This window comes from Camellia sinensis, chromosome 2, assembly GCF_055761805.1.
Source record: "Camellia sinensis isolate YWXY chromosome 2, ASM5576180v1, whole genome shotgun sequence".
NCBI classification, from domain to species: Eukaryota; Viridiplantae; Streptophyta; class Magnoliopsida; order Ericales; family Theaceae; genus Camellia; species Camellia sinensis.
The window spans coordinates 149613473-149636704 of NC_138962.1; the positions used below are offsets into that span (position 1 = coordinate 149613473).

Genomic DNA, 23232 nt, shown 5'->3' on the forward strand with positions numbered 1-23232 from the left:
ACATTCAATTTTCTATTAATGTATAATGTATGTAATTTAATGTATGTAATGTATGAATTAATTAATGTTATGAATCAATTTTCAATTTTTTTAATTAGTGGTGAATTAATTAATTTCAGTATAATGATGAATCAATTTCAGTATAATATAATCATAATAAATGTAATATATCTATTTTTTTATTTATGTATGTATGTATGAATTAATTAATTAATTTATTTGTTTATGTAATAATCAGGGTTATGAAAGTCAAATAATTGAAAAAAAAATTTATTTATTTATTTATCATAATCAATTTATTTATTTATTTATGAATTAATTAATTTATCATAATCAATTAATTAAGTTATTTATGAATTTATTTATTTATTTATCATAATCAAAAGAAAAGAAAAGAAAAAAAATAAAAAATAAAAACAAATCAGCTTCGACGAAGGTAAAAGAAAAGAAAAGAAAAAAAAAAAAAACAGATCAGCTTAATTCATCGAAGACAAAAAAGAAGGAGAAGGGGAGAGAAAGTCGAACCTGCGAAGCCGATCGAAGTCGAACTCGAGCCTGCGAAGTCGATCGAGAACCTGCGAAGTCGAACTTGCGAGAAGTCGAGTCGCAGAGGAAGAGGAAGAGACGACTTCTTTTTTTGAACACAGGTTCGTAATCGATCGATTAGGGTTATCCGAGTCCTATTTGTCTCATATGGTACATGGGTCGTAATCCTCTGTGATTACGAGCCATTTGAAAGGTTATCTGAGTCGTTAGATCAGATCTACGACTTGAACACTGAGTCGCGCCTAGGCGATCGCCTTGCGCCTCTCTCGCCTGGTTCAATTTGCCTCGCCTGGTACCTGTACAGGCGCAGACGCTGAGCCTCGACTCGCCTTGCTCCTAGGCGCGCCTTTGACAACACTGAGTCTCACTCAAAAAGGTTATCACTGTTATGACCTTGTTTCCCGTTGCCTATACGTCTTCCACCATGTTGCCTTTCTTGAATGTCTACCTTACTTTCAATTTCCTCTTCTCGCAGTCCCTGTTTCCAAAGAGGATTTGGTTCATATCAATCCATTTCCTTCTGAGGTCTCTCTTGATGAATACATCTTTGCTGTTCCCCATGAACTTGTTCTCTCTTCTCCTCGTCCCGTCCCACTTGATGAGTCCCTCTCCCCTGACCCCCATGAGTTTGTTCCCTCTTCTCCTCGTCTTCTCCCACTTGCTCCTCCTTCTCCTCCTCCGTTCTTAGTCTATTCTCGTTACAAGGCTCTTCCTCTACCAGTTGTCTTTGCCCTTGCTATTGATCCCCTTGCTTTTGACGACTCTGATCTTGCTAGTCGTAAGTATCCTCTTCGCATCTGTAAATAGGTAGTCAAACTTGGTTTTGCTAAAACATGTTTTTTTCTTTATACTGCACCTTTTTGTCTGCTATTCATTCTTTTTCAGAACCTCAATCTTACAAGGAGGTTTGTTAGGATCCTAATTGGGTTCGACCTGTGGAGGATGAGCTGTCTTCTTTGCAGAAGACTACTACTTAGGAGTTAGTTCTGTTGCGTATTGGCAAAAATTTGGTTGGTTGGTTGCAAATGAGTCTATAAAATCAAAACTCACTGTGATGATTCTCTTGAGCGCTACAAAGCTCACCTAGTTGTCAAAGGTTTCTCCTAGGAGTGTGGTATTGATTATAAGAAGACCTTTGTCCTTATTGCCAAGATGACTATTGTTCATACTTTGATTTATGTTGTTGTTGTTTGTCATTGTTCTCTTTATCAGATGGTTGTTAAGAATGCTTTTCTCAATGGCCATCTCACTCAGGAGGTTTACATGCGTCCTTTCCCCGGCCTTCCTCATTCCTTTGGACATGTTTGTTGTCTTCGGCGTGCTCTGTATGATTTGAAGCAATCCCCTCGTGCTTGGTATGATCGCTTTCAGGTCACTATCACTCAGCTTGGGTTTCATCCTTGTGCTCAGGATTCTGCTCTGTTTCTCCTTCACACATTTACTGGTTTTGTTGCCCTGTTACTATATGTGGATGATTTGATCATCACTGGCTCCGACTTTTCTGCTATCTCTGAGGTCAAATAGCATCTCTTCTGCACCTTCAAAATGAAGGATCTGGGCCCCTTGTGGTATTTTCTTGGTATTGAGGTAGCTTATTCTCCTAAAGGCTACTTTTTGTCTCAGGCTAAGTATGCAAATGAAGTTCTTCACCGTGTCGGTCTTACTGACACTAAGATTTTTGATACCCCCATTAAGCTTAATGTAAAGCTTAAAATTACTGATGGTGTCCCTCTGGATGATCCTACTTCATATCGAAAGCTTGTGGGTTACTTAGTCTATTTGACTGTTATTCGCCCTGATCTTGCCTATGCTATTCATGTGATTAGCCAGTTCATTTCTGCTCCTCGTTCTACACATTGCGCTGCTTTGGTTCGGATTATTCGCTATCTTCGGAGTACTATATTTCAGGACTTACTGTTGTCTTTTATTTCCTCTTTGGACTTGGTGGCTTATGTTGATTTTGATTGGGTTGGTGATGTCATTGATCGCAAGTCCAAGTTTGGTTTCTGTATGTTTCTTAGTGATTCATTGATCTCTTGGAAAAGTAAGAAACAAACTGTTGTTGCTCGCTCTATTGCTGAAGCTGAGTACCGTGCTATTGCTCATGTTACTGCTGAGATTGTTTGGCTTTGTTGTCTTCTATCAGATTTGGGTGTATCTCAGTCTTCTCCGACCTCTCTCTATTGCGACAACTGTAGTTCTATTCAGATTGCCCATAACACTGTCTTCCATGAGAGGACGAAGCATATTGAGATTAATTGTCACTTTGTTTGTTAGCATCTGCAGTCTGACTCTTTTTCACTTGCTTTCGTCTCTTCGGCTCTGCAACTTGCTGATTTCTTCACCAAGACTCACACCACTGCTCGGTTTCAGTTTCTTTTTGGCAAACTCTCAATGTTTTCTGCTAAAACACCTTGAGTTTGAGCAGGGGTGTGAGAATATTAGATTTTATGTATATATGGTAGTATATATATGGTAAATATTAGGGATTGAGTGAATAATTCGTGTTTCCTTTTTCGTTCTAGGGTTAGATTGTTATATAAACCAAAGTATTCTTGTATTACATACACAGTTGAATAGACATTTTCATTTAGAAAACTTACACAAACATGGACATGTGACATGATATAAACATGTGACATGATACAAACATGCCGAAAATGGCAATTTTCAATTAGGCAAGACATGATACGCTTATGAAAAGTGTCATTGAAGTATCCACAAGATGTAGCTAAAATGTCTGATATTATGAATTCAAGATTTTAATTAAGGCACGCTGAAGTAGTGTTGACACTTTTACGAGTGTCCATAGAATTTCGGTGTTCAGCACGTGTCCAACAGGCACACCTCCTCTGTAGAAGTGTCCACGCATCTTAGATTGTATAGTTATAGATTATTGTGTACACATTTTTGTTGTCATCTTGTAGTTCACTATCACTAATGCTTTCATTTTCTCCAAGTAAGATCTACAAATGACTTGGGGGTTGAAAATTTTCTTATATGACTGCAAAGGCAATCACTAGAGAACTAGAGTGAACTTATTGTTTGAGAACGAATGATCTGTTCTTATGTATACTAAAGAACATGTACCTCATGGAGCACAGACAAAATCTGACATTTAGAGCCACACTCCACACCTATACCGAAGTTTATAAACACGGTTCCTGATTTCAGTTTTACTAGATTGCTATATAATTCATATTTAATATGAAGTCATATCTGTTCAATTTCCCTAAAAGTGCTTGAGAATTGTAGACTTCATGTAAAGTTTCTGTTTTATGTTGCACTGAGTGCTGTCGTAATTAAACGCTGTGCCATGAAATAAGTAAAGTTTTTCTTTTGCTTATATTTCAGGAGGAAGAGATAAAATTAAAGCCTGTCATTTCATTTGATGTTGGTATGACCTCTCTTTATGTGCCATTCTTCTCATGGATGTATGAATTATTGCAGAAGAATTCTAGAACTATATTCATTAATTTTCTATTTAGTTCTTTGTTTTATGTTTTAGCAGTTAATCTTAGTTTGATTTCATTGTTATATTTCCGTTGTTGGGTTGTTCTGGTGGCTGAGTTTGAAACTCACAATTGTCTTATGTGTTATCCTTTCCACATTGATTCTTCTGGTGTTTTGTTTTATACTTTTTATTTTATTTTATTTTTCAAGTTTTTTGTTTTAATCAAGAATGCTTTCTTATTGGGTTCCTGTATTTCCTGCTATGCCACTATTTCACTTTAACATTGTAATCTCAGTTCTCATTTAAATCTTTTTCATGGACATATTCTTTGACTGTGGAGGACGTATTAGAGAGCATGTCTTGATATTCAGGAAAGGCTAATCAGATGCTTTATGTCAAGCTCAGTGTGCTGCGTCAGACTTTAATAGCCAGTTGTAATCGACTTCTCTCTGAACAGGCGGGTGAAGAAGATAAATTCATCCAAAATTATCTTTTTGTTTCTCCTAGTTATCCTGAATTCCTGATTGCGTGCCTCTCTTTTTGATCAATGCAAGCTGTTGATCTTTGTCTCTTCCTCTGGGAAAGTTACTGAAAAATTCTTTCAATTTATTTTGCTGGTGTTGTTGAATTCTGCCTGCGATCTATCCATTTTGTTCTCCCCTCTAATTCAACTCCAATAGTCAGTCCACTTTTATATTTGAGTTTAAACCTTCTTTCTTTTGAATCCATCAATCTAGATACCATATTTTCTTGGATACCAAACCTTATTGAAGGTAATTTAAAAATATCTTTTTGATATTTATTTTTACCAAATTAGTTTAGTTTCCATTTTTTTTTAAAAATTTCTGATATATATATTGCGGAGAAACAAACCAAACAAGCCCCTAATATCAGTTTTATCTGTTAAAATTGAGGTTCTTAGTAGTCTGGTGTAGTCAAAGGGAATGAACTAGAAGTTATCGTCTAATATTTTCTGGTTTTTGTTTGATTTGTGGTCCAGCTGTTTGAAGTTAATGGTTTTGATCTACTCAGTCAATTGTTTATATTACAATGTGGCGGGAGAAATTGTTTTTTTTTAAACTTTAAAAACAGATAGTGAATGGAGGATTCTATATAACTTGTTTTGTAATTGTCAAAAATGAAATATCAAAAAAATGAAAAATTAATTATCAAACACTTCAGATTGTGCATTGGTAACACTCTATAAATTGATGAAGTTTAAGTTATTGTCAGCAAATTGAATACTTTTCTTGGGCTATGAGAGAATTTTATTTTTACTCTTAATTATGGGTGCAAAACTTTCATCAGTAAGGCAGAGGGATTTTCACTTGTTTAGTAAATGATTGTGCAAATGCCGATAGCTAATTTCTTCCACTCTATATGTGAAGTTGTCCTCTATGTTTTCTGTTCATAAATGATCTGATTTTGTTCCTTGATTTTTCCTGTTAAAATAATATTAGCTGAAATAAGGGAGCGTGATTGGTGCAATGTGGTTACATGCCATATGGATACTGCGCAGGCATACGTATGGAGGCTTCAGAATTTTGTTCTTGGAGAGCACATCTTGAAACCATGCCCAGAAAATCCGACGCCAGTTAAGGTAATATTTCAGTTTATCCTCTCATTCCTAATTATGCTGTCTGGAAAAATTCTCGTATCATTCTCACTATTATTTCATTGTATGGTACAGCAACTATCTTTTCTTTTGGATTTTGTTAGTCAAAATTTTCCCACATTAAATTACTAAATATTGACAAAAGAACTTGTCATGTTTTTCATTGATTTTTTTGCCACCCAATGGCAGTGCTGGTACTGTTACTGAAGTTTGGAAAGTTGAGGTAAACCACTTAGATAAAGTTACATTTAATTAAATTTGATCTCTTTTATTTCATGATAGGCCTGTGCCATCAGTGCCTGTGGCAATTTTGCTGTACTAGGAACAGCTGGTGGTTGGATTGAGAGATTTAATCTCCAATCGGGAATCAGCCGAGGCAGTTACATGGATATGTCAGAAAGAAACAGCTGTGCCCATGACGTGGAGGTGGTTGGTGTTGCCTGTGACTCAACAAATACCTTGATGATAAGTGCAGGATATCATGGGGATATAAAGGTACGTATTCAATTTCTGAAAATATGATTCTGTATGCTCTTTTATTTTCAAGTGCATGAGATCTCTATATTCGTAATTTTGCTTTATGCATCTTAAACCATTTAACCTAGTAGTGTCTCTAAATAGCTTATTTCTATATCCTATCTGCAAGTTATGTCATGATCAGCATGATACTGTTTTAGAAGCATGGAGTGACCATGATAAGACTGAGGTATATTCTCACCATTAGAAAGGGATGGTGATCATTACATCGACAACTTTCTATCATTTTTTCTAAGAAAGTGGTAATCTAAGAAGCATGGACACGGATGCGGATACGGGATACGGTGATTTTAAAAAAATGGGGACACGGACACGCGGACACGACAATAAAATATGTTTTCATATATTTTTATTTGCTATCTAGATTAATATTACATCCACAAACAATTAATATTGACAAAAACTAATTCTAATTCTATATTTATATATATTTTTTTAATTAAAAAAAACACTTTTAAATTAACACTTACAGTTTATATATATATATATATATATATTTATGGATGATCTATTAAGTATGCAAATCTAAGAAAAAAAATAATAAACATTCAACATTCATCAAAAGTACTAAAGAAAGTGGGGGAAAAGATAACTTCCCGTCCCTAGTGTGTCCCCGAAGTGTTCCTGGCATATTCCCTGAAAATAAATTAATTATATAAGAGGACACGCCACATGGCGTGTCCCATACATGTACCCGCCGTGTCCGGGTGTCCCTACCGTGTCTGTCTCCCCTTGCCGTGTCCGTGTGTCCGACATAGATATGACATGTGTTTTGAAGTGTCGGTGCTTCATAGGTGGTAATTATTGGTAGGGACACTTTGGGAGCACAATTTCGTTTTTTCCTAATTTCTCTCTTTATGTACAGCCATAAAAAATTGAGGGAAGATTGCAAAATGTCTTAGAAGCTTTCATCTATTTTGTGAGACACCAGTCTTTTTTCCCTCGCTTTTTTGTTACGAGAAACCAAAGGATTATTTTTTAATATAAATTTTAATTCTTGAGAAGGGATACATTGGATTTTCAATATGTCACCGTAATTTTTCTAATTTTAATAATACTCATGACCATATTTGATTGTTCATACGATATATAAGGACTGCTACTACAAAGAGTATAAGTTATAATTGTGTCTTTAGTTGTGAGTTGTCACAAAGGTTTTACCTAATGGTAGCATGTTAGTTGTTTGTCCACGTGAAATGAGGCACAATTTATAAATTCATTTTATTATAAAACAGTATTGATATTTGATTAAGCATGCATGTTTGCATCCATTCTTCTCTGCTGGGTTATTTTTTCACTAGATTTATTTATTTTATTTTAAAATTTTTAATTTTTATGCAGGTATGGGATTTCAAGGGACGTGAGCTAAAATCCAGATGGAAAATTGGTTGTTCTCTGGTGAAGATTGTTTATCATCGCTCCAACGGTATTGTCTATTTTCCTTTATTTATTTATTTATGTTTTGGTAAACACCCCTTCCCCCAGTCAAAAAAGAATAATTATAATAATGTGAGAATAATTTTCTGATATACTGTTTAAAATTTCCAGGTCTTCTGGCAACGGTGGCAGATGATTTAGTTATCCGTTTATTTGATGTTGTGGCATTAAGAATGGTTCGTAAATTTGAAGGTCATACAGACCGTATTACGGACTTGTGCTTCAGTGAGGATGGCAAATGGCTTTTGTCATCTAGCATGGATGGGAGTCTTAGAATTTGGGATGTCATTTTAGCAAGACAAATAGATGCTATACTTGTTGATGTTTGTATAACTGCATTATCTTTGTCACCAAATATGGATGTTTTAGCAACGACTCATGTTGATCAAAATGGGGTCTATCTGTGGTAAGTTTTTGTAAACCCAGCTTCATTTTCTATTCGAGTTTGAGATTCTTTGGTTTCATTTGAAAGGTAGTTTAGTGAATACCATTGGGTAAGCTAATGTTATAAATCACAATTTGGATGAAGTTTTGTCGAAATAAATAGTTATAATAAGTATGTGTTTCAAAAAGTACTACATGATCAAAGTTTTGAGTTTCTGGCATGTAATGTGGAAAAATTTTCTTGGGGCCACTTGAAACTTGACAACTTGTAAATTTATCAGGGTTAATCAGGCAATGTTTACTGGAGCTTCTAATGATGAGTCCTATGGAAGTGGGAAGGAAATAGTGAGTGTTAAGTTGCCATCTGTCTCTTCAATAGAAGGTTCTCAAGATAATGATTCTGATAAACCTATGATAACCCCCTCAAAAGTAGCCCACAAGTCTTCAGATCAGCAAATTCCAGATCTAGTGACTCTCTCACTATTACCTAAGAGCCAGTGGCAAAGCTTGATCAATTTGGACATTATAAAGGTTCTTCCTGCTCCCTTTTTATTTGTATTCCTAATCAAATTCTTATGCTTTCTCAGATTGAATGATAACAATTCCACTTTATTTAATTTCTATATTTGCGGACAAATTCCAGGCTCGCAACAAACCAATTGAGCCTCCAAAGAAACCAGAACAGGCACCATTCTTCCTGCCTTCAATACCATCTCTTTCGGGAGAAATATTGTTTAAACCTATTGAGTTAGCTAATGAAGAGAAGAATAGAGAAGCTGGTAAACTTGAAAAAAAACAGACACAAATTGATTTGGTGGCATCCAAATTCGTGCAACTTCTTCAGTCCTCTGCAGACACGGAAAATTGTTAGCTTTCTAGCTAAGATATATTTGTACTTTTTAATTTTGTGAGTTTAGTGAAGTTAATTGTTCATTTACATCTAAAACATCGTTTGGACTTGCAGTTTTGGCATTCACTGACTATATTAAAAGTTTATCTCCGTCAACTTTGGATGTGGAACTTAGAATGCTTCAGATTATAGATGATGATGATGAGCAAGAACTTGATAAGAGACCGGAGTTCCATTCTATTGAACAGCTGCTGGATTATTTCATTCATGAGATCTCCTGCAGAAATAACTTTGAGTTTATACAAGCACTCATTAGATTGTTTTTAAAGGTACACAGTTAGCAATACACTTTTGCAAAGCCTTAGAATGTAAAAAATCTGCCATGCCAAATAAATTTTGGAGAATACAGATTGGTCTATCATTTTGAGGTGTTTGCTTCCTTTAGCATTCTGCACAATTTGTGAATTTCTGCTAAATCCAAGCTGTTTCTTTTCTGCTTTTGTTTGACATCTCTATTTCTTGTGTCCAGATCCATGGTGAAACAATTCGCCGACAGCCAAAGTTACAAGATAAGGCACAAAAGCTTCTTGATATTCAACGAGCAGTATGGCAAAGAGTTGATAGGTTATTCCAGAGTGCTAGATGCATGGTTACATTTCTCAGCGACTCTCAGTTTTAAGTATTTTCCATTACCTTTTCTTGTTTGTTGTTTAATTTTTGGCCAATTTTGGTTCCTTGTTCAATTTTAGCATTGTTTTGTTTCTTTGTCCAATTTTGGCATTGTTATTTGGTCTGTTCAATTTCTAAATTAGTTAACCTTGCACACCTTTGAGGGTAAAGGTATTGCAGAAGGCAAAGTTATTATAGAAGTGAGAGCTTATTTATGGCCTCTTGATTTAACTAACCTGTCTCTTCGCAATCTGACAAATAGTATATGTAGGAATTGAATTAGCATGCAGATTAAATTTGACTGAAAGGGCCAAGTGCTTTCCACATTGTTTGAAGTTCTAGACCGGCAATGAAATTCATTCACAAGTTTCTAGTTTTGCACAAAAGTAAATCAGAAGGTATTGTTGGTGATGTTGGTCTCTCTCTCTCTCTTTTTTTTTCGGTCTCATTTTTTTGGCAGTCTGTTCTCGATCAGACTCCTTGGCTCTGACAAAGGAACTTGTCCAAAACCAGAGATTTTTGTTGTTGTTGTTGTTCTGGACTTGGCAGAGCCTGGGGTGGATGGAATCGTATAATTCAAAAATGTTAGCGGTCACATCATTGAAGGGATGGCACCTGAAGGTTGTTTAATTAATGATTTAGAGAATCACCCCTTTTACCTTGTTGGTTCTGTGGTCAAGGGCTGTGAGGAAAGAACAAATGCTTATGTTTGAAGGAGTGTTTGCGCTTAAAATAGGTCTTTCTTCCAGAGCTAGCATATATCCTATGGCAGGTGAGAATTGGGAAAGAGTTTCGCATTGGTTTTCCAAATTTTTGGAGGAAGATATCATAAAATTTGCTGTTAGAGGGCTCTCTAGTAATCCAACTTCAAATGTTGGAAGAGGAACACATGCTATGAACATATCAAACTGAAATTACCACTGGCGGGTGGTGGCTTGGTGGTGTGGGTTTATTCCATGTGGTTTGGTGATCAGGACATAAGTTGCAGTCTTTGGGGCGATGCTCCATGGTTGAGACTCTTGTCCATTAATCTTGGGCCACTGGCTCCTTGTCACTCTGTCACTGAGATTGGGTCATAAGGTTTAAGCTCGGCTTGAGGGAGCATCTGTGGATCCTCTGAGTTGCATTACCCTTGCTTTGGTGGGCTTGTTTAGGCCACTTTGGTTCCCCATTGGGTGGGTGCTATTGTTGTAATGCTCAGGAAGGGTTGCCTCGCCTTGGGAGGAATGGGTGAGGGCGCGTCGGGTTTGTGATGTCATGTGCCTGCCTTGTGCCCTCTTGGCAAGGGGATGGAGTAGGGAAAAATGGGTAGGTGGTGGAAGCAGAGAGGCATTGGAGTAATTTGTCAATCGGAAGAGGGGGTGGTACATTGATATGACATGAGGGATAATGATTGACGACTGGTAAAAGTTAAAGTATTACATATTGGAGAGAGAGGGGGGTTAAAAAAATGAGATTGGTATATATTTTGATATTTTTGTTTTATAATATTTTACAGAATAGATTATATATACACAATGGTATTTAATTAATATTAATCGGAGCCCGTCAAGAAAATAGAGTTGGTGAAGCAAAACTTGTCTCATTATTTTCTTATTGGGGTGGGAAAAATTCTGCATGGGGTGAGGCAAGGGATTCTATTCACACACCAAATTCTATCATAGTATATCATTTGTGTCGTTTGGATATTAACTTCTGAACAAAAACAAAATGTTCTACTATCAACTTCTAAACAAAAATCAATTCTTCAAATATAATCTTGTTCAATAGTAGATATCCGAATATTTGTGTTTTGTTTGAAAGTTGGTATTTGAATGGTACAAATGCTTTGTACTGAATGTGATGTGCAAATAGAATCACCCAAGGGATGTAGGATGGTTGGCAATTTGCCATCCCTTTACTGGGAGCACCTTTTTTGATAGTCCAGTTAAGCACAAGTAGAACCTTTTCCATGTAAGTTGGTGTAAGCACTTAAAATTTTTTTGTATATAAAAGCAAGATCAAGTTTGTGTGTACAATGTGTATCAGAGCATGTTGAAGAGCTAATATCCTCCCAAGGCAATCACATGAATTGCAAAAAATTGATGGGCCCACCTAAGGGATGATAATGAGAATGAGAATGATGCAATTCAGTTGGAAGTGAGCTGAGTTGTCGTATGTTCAAATTTGTTTCAAAACATTAACAAGTTCAAAAAAATGTGTTCAAGTTTGTTTATATTTTTATTTTATTATTATTTTTAATCTTTTTGAGTTAATTTCAAATGAATTTTGATCTAACAATAATTGAGTAGCTTGATTTTTATAACACAAGCTTATCGAGACAAATTCTAGTCAAGTTAAGAAAATTAACGAGTTTTAAAATGTCTTCCAGTTTGATTTGTTTATACAAGCAGCATATTTCAAAAAAAATTTCAACAATTTAAATATGAGTTGAGCTCGAGAAGTCGTTTTAGAACTCTACATTTAGGTTTTTAAAAAATGGTCTACACTCCAAAGATAAAAAGAATTTAGGAAGGATTCAAACTCATTCAAATGTCTCAGAAATTGGAACATTAGCATTGAAGTCAAAACTTCTCACTCAAGTTCCAATGTCACTACAAGCACACTTCACCCTCAAAGCTTACAAAAAAGAAAATAAATCTATCTAAAATTTTCTGAATGCATTTTTCATTTTGAGTTGTTGCTTATATAGAGAGTTGAATCTAGATTTGAAATTATTTGATATTCGAAGAAATAAGAGTTCTGATCAGATCACATGGGATGTTTGATGTAGAATTTACTTTTGCTTTGATGAAGAATTTATTTTTGCTTTTCTTTTGCAATGTAGTGGGCATCCTTATTGTTTTCGGCATCTTCACTTTTGTAAGCTGTCAGACATCTTCACTTTTGTAGTTTGTCTATTTGTGAAAATTATTGTAGTCGCAGATTATTGAGGTCAATTAAGAATTAGAAAGTAATGAATATGGAGTTAAGATTAGTTTAGTAACTGTGACATGAGAGAGAGAGAGAGAGAGAGAGAGAGAGAGAGATCATGAATCATGGAGGCCAATTTTGATATTGATAAGAGAAGGCCAATGACAGCGAAGTATATCCCCATCACCACCACTCTCAAGCACTAGAGTGCTTGTAAATAAAGTATTATAATAAATCCATAAACTGAGAAATTTCTCTATGCCAGTCTCCATAGTTTTCCCCAAGAAGTGGGAATCACGAGTGACAAAGTTTGAGCTGCAATGCCTATTCTTGAATAATCATTGTTTCATGCACTTTACAATCATTGGTTTAGGAGTTGTAAACCCTGCCGATTCAATGTTGTCCAATGATGGTTATGATACTAGTAAAGGCAAGGCAGCTCGTGGGCAGCTCGTGCTGAGAATGGTGTGAAATTTAGTCAAGACATGGAAAATGTGGTAAGGATTAGGAACCCTTGCTTTGCCATGGACTCTGATGGATTTAGGCGAGAATTCTAACTTCAGTATGTTTATTTTTCTTTCTATTATCCCAAATACTCATTTTTCCATTTTTTTTTTTTGTAATTTTCTTATTTCCTTTGATTTTGTTGTGTCAATTAATGAACTATCTTTATTCGACTATTTCTTAATAAGGTTAGGGTTTAGTTATTAGAAATAATGGTTGTAAGCCTTTATGGCTCTTTGGTTGATATTGATTAATACAATTTTGTTGAGAAAAATCTATTATTTTCTCTATAATTCTAGTAATCTTTGTATTCAACACGTACAAAAGTTGCAACTTTCTTCGCTGTGCGATTCTGCTATTGTTCACATTTTTATGTTGTGTCAAAGATGATGTTGAATTTCTTTTTCCTGCACAGTTTTTATTGATTTCAGTGTCAGCAAAATGGTTTATAAAGATGAGGACCAAAAAAAAGACCAAAAAAAAAAAAAAAAAAATACAAACTGGTATTTGCATATTAGACTTGTTCCAAACATGACTATATGAAAACTAGGGACATGAGTAATGACGCACAACATAAAATTATTTTTTTTAAGACATTTTTTTTGTGCTCCATGGTTATAACTGCATCAGTAACCCCAAAATGGTTGTGTTCATCCCCCCCCCCCCCCCAAAAAAAAAAAAGAAGCTCAATTAGTACACATTAATGTGTGTTTGGGAGGGAAAAGATTGGATACACACCTAACCTTTGGCATAGTGCACAAAGTGGTTGCCCTAAGAGGTAAAAAGGAATCATTCATTTTTGCAGAATGAAGAATCTCCAATTGACTACAGAAATCCATCCATTTTATTCAGAAAGATTTCACTTTTCCTCCTTTCACATAAGCATTAATACTGAATAGAATACAAAAACTACACAAATTCAAATCAGCAAGAGAGTATATCACAAAGTAGGAGGCTAAGTCCTGTACACATTTGGAAGATTTTTGCACAAGTCTGATGCAATCACTCCAAAAACGTTCTAAGTTCTAGGAGTAAATCAAATTTCCAAAAAAAATAAAATAAACTACCGTTAGTGACGTTGCTTTCTGTGGCGCATTGCTCCTCTATTTCTCGCCCATGGTAATCTGTAGACAATTTTATCCACAAAACTGAGGTATGCATCACTCCAAGGTTTTCTGCTTGCCAAAACTAAACATGGAACCAAAAGTCCTGCAGCAAATCCCAATCCTACGCTCAAGTAAAACCACTGATCAATGAACCCATCATCATTATGATCATTCTCCACACTCTTTCCCTTATCTGAATCTGAATTTGAACACTTAACTGCAAGAGGAGCTCCACAAAGACCGGGGTTTCCATCAAAACAGGACTCATCAAAAGTCGACATTTGCCCTGTGTCTGGGATCATACCTGTCAAGTCATTGTTTGACAAATTTAAATAACCCAGGAATGATAGCGAAGACATGCTTGGAGGAATTGCACCTGAGAGCCTATTACTCGATAAATCAAGAGATCCCAATTGTCGCAAACTTGAAATGCCTTCTGGAATTTGGCCACTGATTTGGTTTCTTGACAAGTTCAAAACCACCAAACCTGTCAACTTTGTTATTTCTACCGGGAATTCTCCATATAAATTGTTGCTCGACAGGTCTATGCTGATGACTAGGGAAAGTGTCTTGGTATATTTTTGAAACTTGCCTTTTGTATTCACAACCAAGCTTTCTTCATAATACCGACCCCTGTACTTCCCATAGAACAGATACTTGGTTACTTTTTGCTCTCCGACCATGGCTTTTAGGTCACCCAAACTAGCTGGAAACTGGGCAGTCAAGTTGTTTTCTGCAAGGTCAAGGACTTGCAGTGAACTTAAATTTGAAAGCCCAGAGGGTAGTCCTCCGGAAAAAGCATTAGACCTCAAGCTAATAATTCTAAGGTTAGGAAAACCATTTCCAAACCACGGTGGAATGTGACCCGATAACTTGTTATTTCCAAGATCCAGAGTTTCAAGGCTGGATAAATTTTGAAAGGATGATGGGATCTCTCCAGTAAGCTTGTTGTTACTCAGGTGCAGTGATTGGAGCTGTTTTAGCTCACCCAAAGTCCCCGAAATCACCCCAGACAAATTGTTGTTTCCAAGGTCTAGAACCTTCAAATAAGTGCAATTCCATATGCTAGAAGGAATGCTTCCTGTTAAGTGATTACTCGAGAGACTAATGACTTGAAGATACGACATTTGTCCTATGGACTCGGGTATTTCTCCACTTAGTTGGTTGCCAGAAAAAGATAGAAAGATCAAATCTGGCATAGTGTTGCTTATATTGTGCGGGATGGAACCGGAAAAGTGATTGTTGGAGAGATCTAGCAACTCAATTTGGACAGTAGGAAGAGGAATGGGTCCTTCAAAGAGGTTAGAGCTGAGATCGATATCTGCAAAAGCGGTTACACTGAATTGATTTGGAAGCTGACCCTCTAACTGATTAAAAGAAACATTTAACAGTGATAGATTAGAAGAGATGTCCCAAAACCAGCTTGGTAGAGAACCTGAAATGCTAGTGTTGGGCAAATTAAGAAATTGAAGCTCCTTTTGAGATTTAAGCCAAGCCGGGAATGAAGGACCTAATTGGCATGAACCCATGTCAAGATTGATGACCTTGAATGGAGGAACCCAATTAGAACTGACATTCAAAACAAAAGAATTGGATGCCAAAGTTAGGATCTTGAGCTTGCTTAGCTTTGCAAAATGTGTTTCTGAGATAACACCGGTCAACTGATTGTAAGAGATATCAAGGGTATGCAACTCAGAAAGCTGCCCAAAACTCACCGGGAGAGTCCCATTTAGTTTGTTCCCTTCCAGTCCCATGTCAGTTAGATTTTGCAGTGTCCCTAAAGAAGCCAGGATAGGACCTTCAAGCAAATTATTGCTCAACCCAAGTCCCACAAGATTTTCAAGCTGACCCAACCATTCAGGCAATTTACCAACTAGCTTATTGTTACTCAATTCCAAGTGCATCAAATTTGGCAAAGGACTCTTAGTACCGCAGTTTTCATTCCCTTCAAGAAATTCAGGTAAACTTCCTGTCAAGTTATTATCCATTAAATCGAAATTCCTCAAATTGCAAAGTCTACCAATGGAGCTTGGAATTCCACCCTCAACATTATTTAAGAAAAGCAGAAAGTCAGTAAGAAATGTCATGTTTCCAATCGACGAAGGTAGTTTCCCATGTACTTTATTTGAAGCTAAACTAATAACCTCTATTTTTCCCCAGCCTACCCTGAACAGTTCTTCGCAACCGGCGCTTAGGTTATTGTTCATATCAAGATTCAAGTATTTTAAGCTTGGAAGCTCGCTGAAACCAAGAGGAATCCTTCCTCGCAGCGTGCTACTGGTTATATCAACATAGACAAGGCTACTAAGATTTGCAAACCAATCTGGGATTTCTGAATTGAAGCTATTAAAACTAAAATCCACTACAGCAAGTGAAGTAAAGTTAACAGAACTACGAGAAAAAGCAAAACTGGATAGACCACATAGAGAAAGGTGAAGCTCGGTTAAACATGAAAGTGAGTTTAGTACCTCAATCCAGTTTGAGCCCACCATTGAAAGGTCGACTCCATTCATCTGAAGATGTTTCAGCGAAACAAGACCGGTCACCCATTGAAGACTATCATCACTCAAGAAATCATAAGAAACATCAAGATATTGCAGGCTAGAGAGGTTTCCCAAACTTGGAGGAATTTTCCCAATAAACCCAGCTTTAGACAGGTTTAAATATTGCAAATTTTTCAGAGAACCAAAAAAACTAGGAATTGGGATGTCTTGAAATGTGAGGGAACTCAAATCTAGGTGTTTCAAGGACTTGAGTTGTAGCAAGGAAGGTCTAATCTCTCCACTCAAGTTCCAAAATCCATACCTGGTAGCAGAATCAGAACCTAATGGAAATGGGTTGTGAAGATCAATTGCAATGACAGCTCCAGTACTATTATCACACCCGATACCCCGCCATTGACAGCAGTTGCTTCTGCTCTGCCATGATGAAAGCCGGTTGTCAGGATCATTTAGGCCATTCTTGAAGTCAATGAGGGCTTGAAGACCGGATTCGGAACAATTCATGAGATGGGTATTGCCATAACAAACAAATTCTGTTGCTATTGAAGAAAGAACAACCATAACAAGACCAATGACTGGTACTCTCTCCATCAACTTTCAAGCAATGAATGGTGAAATAACCACTATTATGATGTATGAACCATGGAAGTGACTCTCTCTCTATATGTGATTGGATTTGTATTTTCTTGATGAGCAAGAGTTGAAGAGAATTTTTCTGGGGAAAAAAAAAGTCAATGAGTTGTACATATTTTAGAAGGGTTTTATATAATATATGATATGTTTTGATTTTCTTGATGAGCAAGGTGATCACTTCATCCTTAAGAAGAGTTCAAGAGTGAACATTCATGGAAAACAACATTCATGGGTATGAACAGAGGGAAAAATGATTTTATTTTTGGATTAAGTCAAAGAGGTATACATATTTTAGAATATTTGCAGTCCCTATGAATGAAAAAATGAAGGTTCATAGGAATTTAAAATTAGAAAAACTGTGGAATACGGACAAATGTTAGTCATATTATAATCAAATTGGCATAGCAAGTTTTGACTCATAGCCTATTAGAGTAGAAGAAAATGATCATAGTGGTGAGGAAATGGGACATTGGTAATGGGGTACCCTGTGCACTTGGCAATTTAGTCAACAATTTGGGAATATGTTAAAAAAAGTCGGTTTTTTTTTTTTAAATTTTTTTACACAAAAAAATTTTAAAAAACTAATTTTTAGTAAAAAAAAGTCACAAAAAATTAAAAAATATTTTTTACCAATTTCCCAACACACCACGTAGTCTCACATTGCACACCACGTAGTCTCACATTGCGTTTGCAGTGCTACATAACTATTAGGCTGTTTTAATTCACTTTTCACTATTTCTATTCCGTTACAATATATTTAATATAATTATAATAATCCATAACAAATATCATCATGTATAGTATTTTTTTCACCAAAACCATTCACAACATTTCCATCACTAATATGGTAGCAGTTTATTTTATTTTTATTTTTTAAAATAAATGTGATATTACGTAATTACATATGTCCTGCTTTCACCATGCCCCCTATCATGCCACCCATTAAATTAATTTTTGTTCATGAATGATTTACTTGACGAAACTTATAATATGATTCATTTGAATAATCAAAATTGACTCGAAATAAGGTCGGCTCACATCATACTGTTGTGCTTTATCTCCAAGTTCATTTTTCTAACATTCTGAATCAACACATTTTTGATGATGTCAAATCATCTATGATTTCATATTTTTGTAGAAAACATAAACACAATAAACAATGGAAATTGCTATTCTCATTTTATTTTGTTCCAAATATATATATTTTTTGTCTTTATTATATATAGAATGGAATATATTTAGAATAAAGTAGAGTAGAAATAATATTTGGAGCAAAGTGAAATATGAATAATAATTATACATAATGAGGAAAAAAAAAGTGTATTTAAAATAAAATATAGTAGGAATAACGGCTCCCTAAAATAAATAAACTTGTTGCTAATTTTGATAACCAAGTGAATAAGGTGTATTACTTTTTGTAATTGATATGAAATTTTTCGTGAGAAAGAAGGAAGAGGGAAAGGGGCTGTAAAGCATTTACTTTTTTTCGTTTTAAAATATTAATTTTTTATTTTATTTTATTTTTTATTGTCTTAAAATTTTAGTCCCTTTTTAAAAATCAAGAATTAAAATAATATAAATTTTTTTATTTTACATTATTTTAAATTTATTAACAATACAAAAACTACAATTATAACAATTGATATTTTCAAAAAAATGATTTTTTTTTATACTACAATTATTGCACTTTAAAAATATTAATTTCCTGAAGGATAATTTTGATAGCACTATCAAAGAATAATTTTTAAAAATTAATATTTTTAAAGTATAATAATTGTACGAGAAAAAAATTAAATTTTTTTAAAAAAATTATTATTTTGAGACGAAGAGAGTAAAACGTTTAATAAGTGGGACACTTCTTGGGCTTTAGGCGAGTTGACGTATGATTTATAAATCAAAACTTTTTAAAATTTCAATATTTTTCTGTAAATAAGAGAAATATTAAAGATTCATAACAATAAAAGAATTCAACACTAGTTATTCAAAACAAATTAAAAATTAATATCTATAGCGATGTTGGCCTTTGCCACTTTTTAACCTTTGGATATGTAATACTATGCCTTGAGCTTTGTATAAATCGTGAATCTGGACGTGTGTACCTAAGTACCTTTTATCTTTAATTATGATTATGATATTTTTTTTGATGATCGGGAATTGTGTTTTAAATAGGATTTTTTAAGTCCACTGGGAGAACGTAAATTTGAGAATCAAGTAAGAGCAATTTTAATGACAAAGGTTATAATAGTATTGTTGAAATAATTCGTCTTTAATTCTTCGGTTGGTGGTCTTTGAGTCTTTAAAACTTGGCGATAATCTTGTCCACGTAAAACAGAAATTTGATGCTTTACGTCGCGTTACTTAATCGTTTTTTAAAGACAATATTTGCACCAACTAAAAAGGTGTTCAGGGAGTTACAACAAATTCGCTCCAAGATACAATAAAGCTTGATCTAAAGATTAAGTCTACCGGCGTTTACACTGACGACAGTAGATCAGAATACTCTTGATATAATCAAGAAAACCAAGATACTGGTAATTAAGTTAGTAAAATTTAATTACCAATAAGAAAAGTACAAACTTACTTAAGAAACTCTTGATCGAAAACTCTAAATCAAGAGGGAGACAGTGAGAAAGAATGGCAGGAATGTTTTATGAATTTTTGGATGGATTGAAATGGCTGATTTCGCAGCCTGTTTATATGCCTTGATGTGTTTGATCAATGGTCATGTCCCTTGATCACATCTAACCGTTGGATCGACGATTTATGGTGCAGATCATGCTCACACCGAATAGATGCGTTGACTGATCATACCTGATCACGATCGGGTGCCATCTCATCCACACGATCGCGCGTATCTCCAATCACGGCTATGATCAAATTGCTCCAAATTGAAGATGCAACCGTTTGATTGGTTGGTTAACACATTGCTAACGGATGCCACATCACTGCCACATGGAGCTGATTGTATTCCATGTCACCTGTGCCATGTTGGATCCACGTCATTACTCAAACCTGTCCAATGCAAATAGGAAAACGCTCTTATGGCATCCTGCGCCGATGCGATGCAGATCATTCTCATACCAAATAGATGCTTTGATTGATCATACTTGATCACGATCGAGTGCCATCTCATCCGCACGATCGCGCGCATCTCCAATCAACGTCTATGATCAAATCGCTCCAGATCGACACGCAACCGTTCGATCGGTTGGTTGACTCATTATCAATGGACACCACATCACTCCCACGTGGAGCTAATTGTATTCCACGTCACCCATGCCACGTTGGATCCACGTCATCATTCTAACCTGTTTGATGCATATAGAAAAGCGCCCTCATAGTGCTGATGTGTCTGTGCAAAATGCAAAGTGCGCCACCAAACGCCACATAGTTCACTGTCTACGCTACGCGCGTGAGCGTGTGCAGATTGTGTGAAGCACTATCCTTGCGGTGTAAGTGCATGTATACTAGCATCCATCCCACAATTCCATATTCAAAGGAATATTCCATGTAGCACTTTATTAAGTGCTCCATGTTTTCCTCTCTTTTCGATGTGGGACAAAATTTCCAAGCTTATTTCAAGCTTTTCAAAGAAAAACAAGGAAGGTTTTGAAAACACCCAAAAACTAAACAAAATTTTTTGAAAATTCCCCAACAAGTATTACCATTGTCAAATTATGGTAATGAATAGTAGAAAATAGATGAAAAATAGCAATGACGCTCCAATGGTTCAGTTGCCATTTTGGCGCATAAACTATTGTGCCTAGATAACTGGCCGGACGATCGGCCGGTCGACCGAACACACCACTTTCTGTGTTTCTTCTACAAAAATGGTGGGTGGAAGGAAGAAATGTTTTGCTGGGGGGAGGGAGGGAATGGAGGAGGTGTTTCTTGATGATTTGACACAAATAACAGCTACCTAAGTTTTGACATTTTAAAATTTAGCAGGTGCTATTTCTTGTCATTGGAGCACATTACTCTGTTGCAATTGCCAAATTATGACAATAACAACTCCAATGGCTTGCCATTGGAGATACTTTAACCCTTCTTAATCGCATGATTTGGATAAACTGATAGGATAGACAAGAGTCAAATCTGAAGGAGCATATCAAGTGACCAACTAACCTATCCTTTCAAAATATAATTATAAGAATATAATGCATGTTTTCGTTAAAATGTTTGTTGGAAAATAATAGTTTTTCAGCAAGTTTAATGTGAAATTAAAGTAGGACCCAACCGTCAGTTAAGGTGGGTCTAAGTGGTTTTGTATTTTTTTAAATGAGAAAGTTGCAATACAAAAATAATGTGCTGAAACTATTAGATTGTGAATGAAAATTATCTCATAAAATGGACATCAATAAAAATTGGGCTTAGATTTGGACTTATTTTTGGTTTGGACTAGGCCTAGGCTTGTACTTGTACATGTGCTAGGTTTGGTCTTGAACTTGGATTTAATCTTGAGTTTGGATTGATCTGTGCTGTGTTGAGCTTAACTTGTGCATTTGTTTGAGATTGAGCTTAGATCGGGTTGTGACACATACCTATATCCATTTTGTGACCCATCTGGTTTAATTCTCAAACTTATGTATTATATACATATTATGATTTATATAATGCTTTTAGAGTTTTGAACCCTTATAACTCTAACCCTAATGGCTAGAGTTGATGACATTTGATAGCCTTGGTCAATGACAATTGATGTCATAGCCTTCATGACTAGGGATTTCCCTACTTGTATAAATAGAGGTTTTTCCCCTTCAACTTGGTAGGATAATTTTGAAGAGATTTTTTAGATAGAAAATGGAGATGGTGTTTTGAGATAATAAAGTTGGAGACGGTTTTTATACGAAAGAAGTTTTTCTTATATTTTCTTTGTTAGACCCTTCTTTAGTTCTTGTTAGAGAGAGAGTGTGTGTTGTTATTGTCAAAGTTCGCTGAAACTATTCAGAAGGTACTTTTGTTCTAGTCGGTTTCAACCATTGTATCTTGAAAGACAGACGCTAGTGTACCTCCAATAGCCATCGGTTAGGCAGTGAATCTATTTTAAAGAAACTGTGGTTACACAAGTTGCGGTTTGCATCTTTTATTTTATTTTAGTTTATCATTTTATTTTAGCATGTGTTTATTGTATATTTCTGTTCATCAAATTGTAATATTTGGGTTTCAATCAATTCTGTATTTTTAGTTTTATAATTTATTTTGTAATTCATTCTTTAATATAAAAATAAACCAGATTGTTTTGTCATATATATTTAGTTTATTTTATATATTATTATTATGAAAAAATACTAATAATCTTAAAGCAAATTGTTATAATAGCTTTGATAAAATAATTTAGCTTTATTATAGTTTTATTCTAGTGATTCTTGGAATTAAAATTAATTTAATTGCCTAGAGTTATTGGATTTGAATTGTTTATTCTAATAATTTATTCATACAATTTATTTTATGTTATTTAGTTGTTATTGCTTGAGTTATTTGGTTATTAGTATATGAGTTACTAAGAGTTGATAAAATAAATAAGAATTTTATTTCTTAAGGTTCTTACTAATTTATTTGATTTGTTTGTTTGTTTGTTATTTATTATTATTGTTCTTTTGTAGCTATCTTCCTCTATAGGTTTACCTAAGTGCAAAAAGAGAATCTATATTACGAACAAACAAAATAAATTGGAACTAGTAAGCGGAACTACTAATTTTTGTTTTAAACATAATAACCTAAGCATGGATGAGAATTTTGGATCTTATTTTTGGACATATTTGTGAATTTAATTATTCACTTTAATGTGGAGAATCATTTTAGATTTATTTCGTATTGTTTTGAAAGTTTGTTAAACAATTTTGATTTAATTTGATTAATTAAATTCTAGGAAAATCAAATTGGAATTCGTGTTTTGAGAATTTCAAAAGATTCTTCTCATTGAGAGCTTTTTGACGACATAAAAAAAGTGCCAAACGAAATCTGATTGAACCCACACAGCTATCGAAAAGTTTGGTGATTTTTCTTATCAGATGATGGCATTATCATGACTCAGAGATGATGTTAGTGCCATGCATCAGCCTAGTCAACAGCCATGCCATTGA

At 35.0% G+C, this 23232-nt stretch overlaps 2 protein-coding genes across 2 annotated transcripts in view; one reads left to right on the plus strand and one right to left on the minus strand.

The window, feature by feature from the left end:
• Positions 1-9723, plus strand: part of LOC114296189 (transducin family protein / WD-40 repeat family protein) — a 42655-nt gene extending 32932 nt beyond the window's left edge. Inside the window, exons 10-18 of the mRNA XM_028240469.2 lie at positions 3901-3943; positions 5461-5600; positions 5898-6110; positions 7494-7578; positions 7701-7995; positions 8255-8504; positions 8617-8839; positions 8938-9152; positions 9353-9723. Of these exons, the coding sequence (XP_028096270.2) occupies positions 3901-3943; positions 5461-5600; positions 5898-6110; positions 7494-7578; positions 7701-7995; positions 8255-8504; positions 8617-8839; positions 8938-9152; positions 9353-9502 (1614 nt within the window). The 3' untranslated portion in view covers positions 9503-9723. The remainder of the gene's footprint in view (positions 1-3900; positions 3944-5460; positions 5601-5897; positions 6111-7493; positions 7579-7700; positions 7996-8254; positions 8505-8616; positions 8840-8937; positions 9153-9352) is intronic.
• A 4007-nt stretch (positions 9724-13730) lies between these two features.
• LOC114296179 (receptor-like protein EIX2) lies at positions 13731-18071 on the minus strand. Its single transcript, XM_028240454.2, has one exon. It carries the CDS (start codon positions 17105-17107, stop codon positions 13979-13981), a length of 3129 nt encoding a protein of 1042 aa, XP_028096255.2. The 5' UTR covers positions 17108-18071; the 3' UTR covers positions 13731-13978.
• Positions 18072-23232: the final 5161 nt, after the last annotated feature.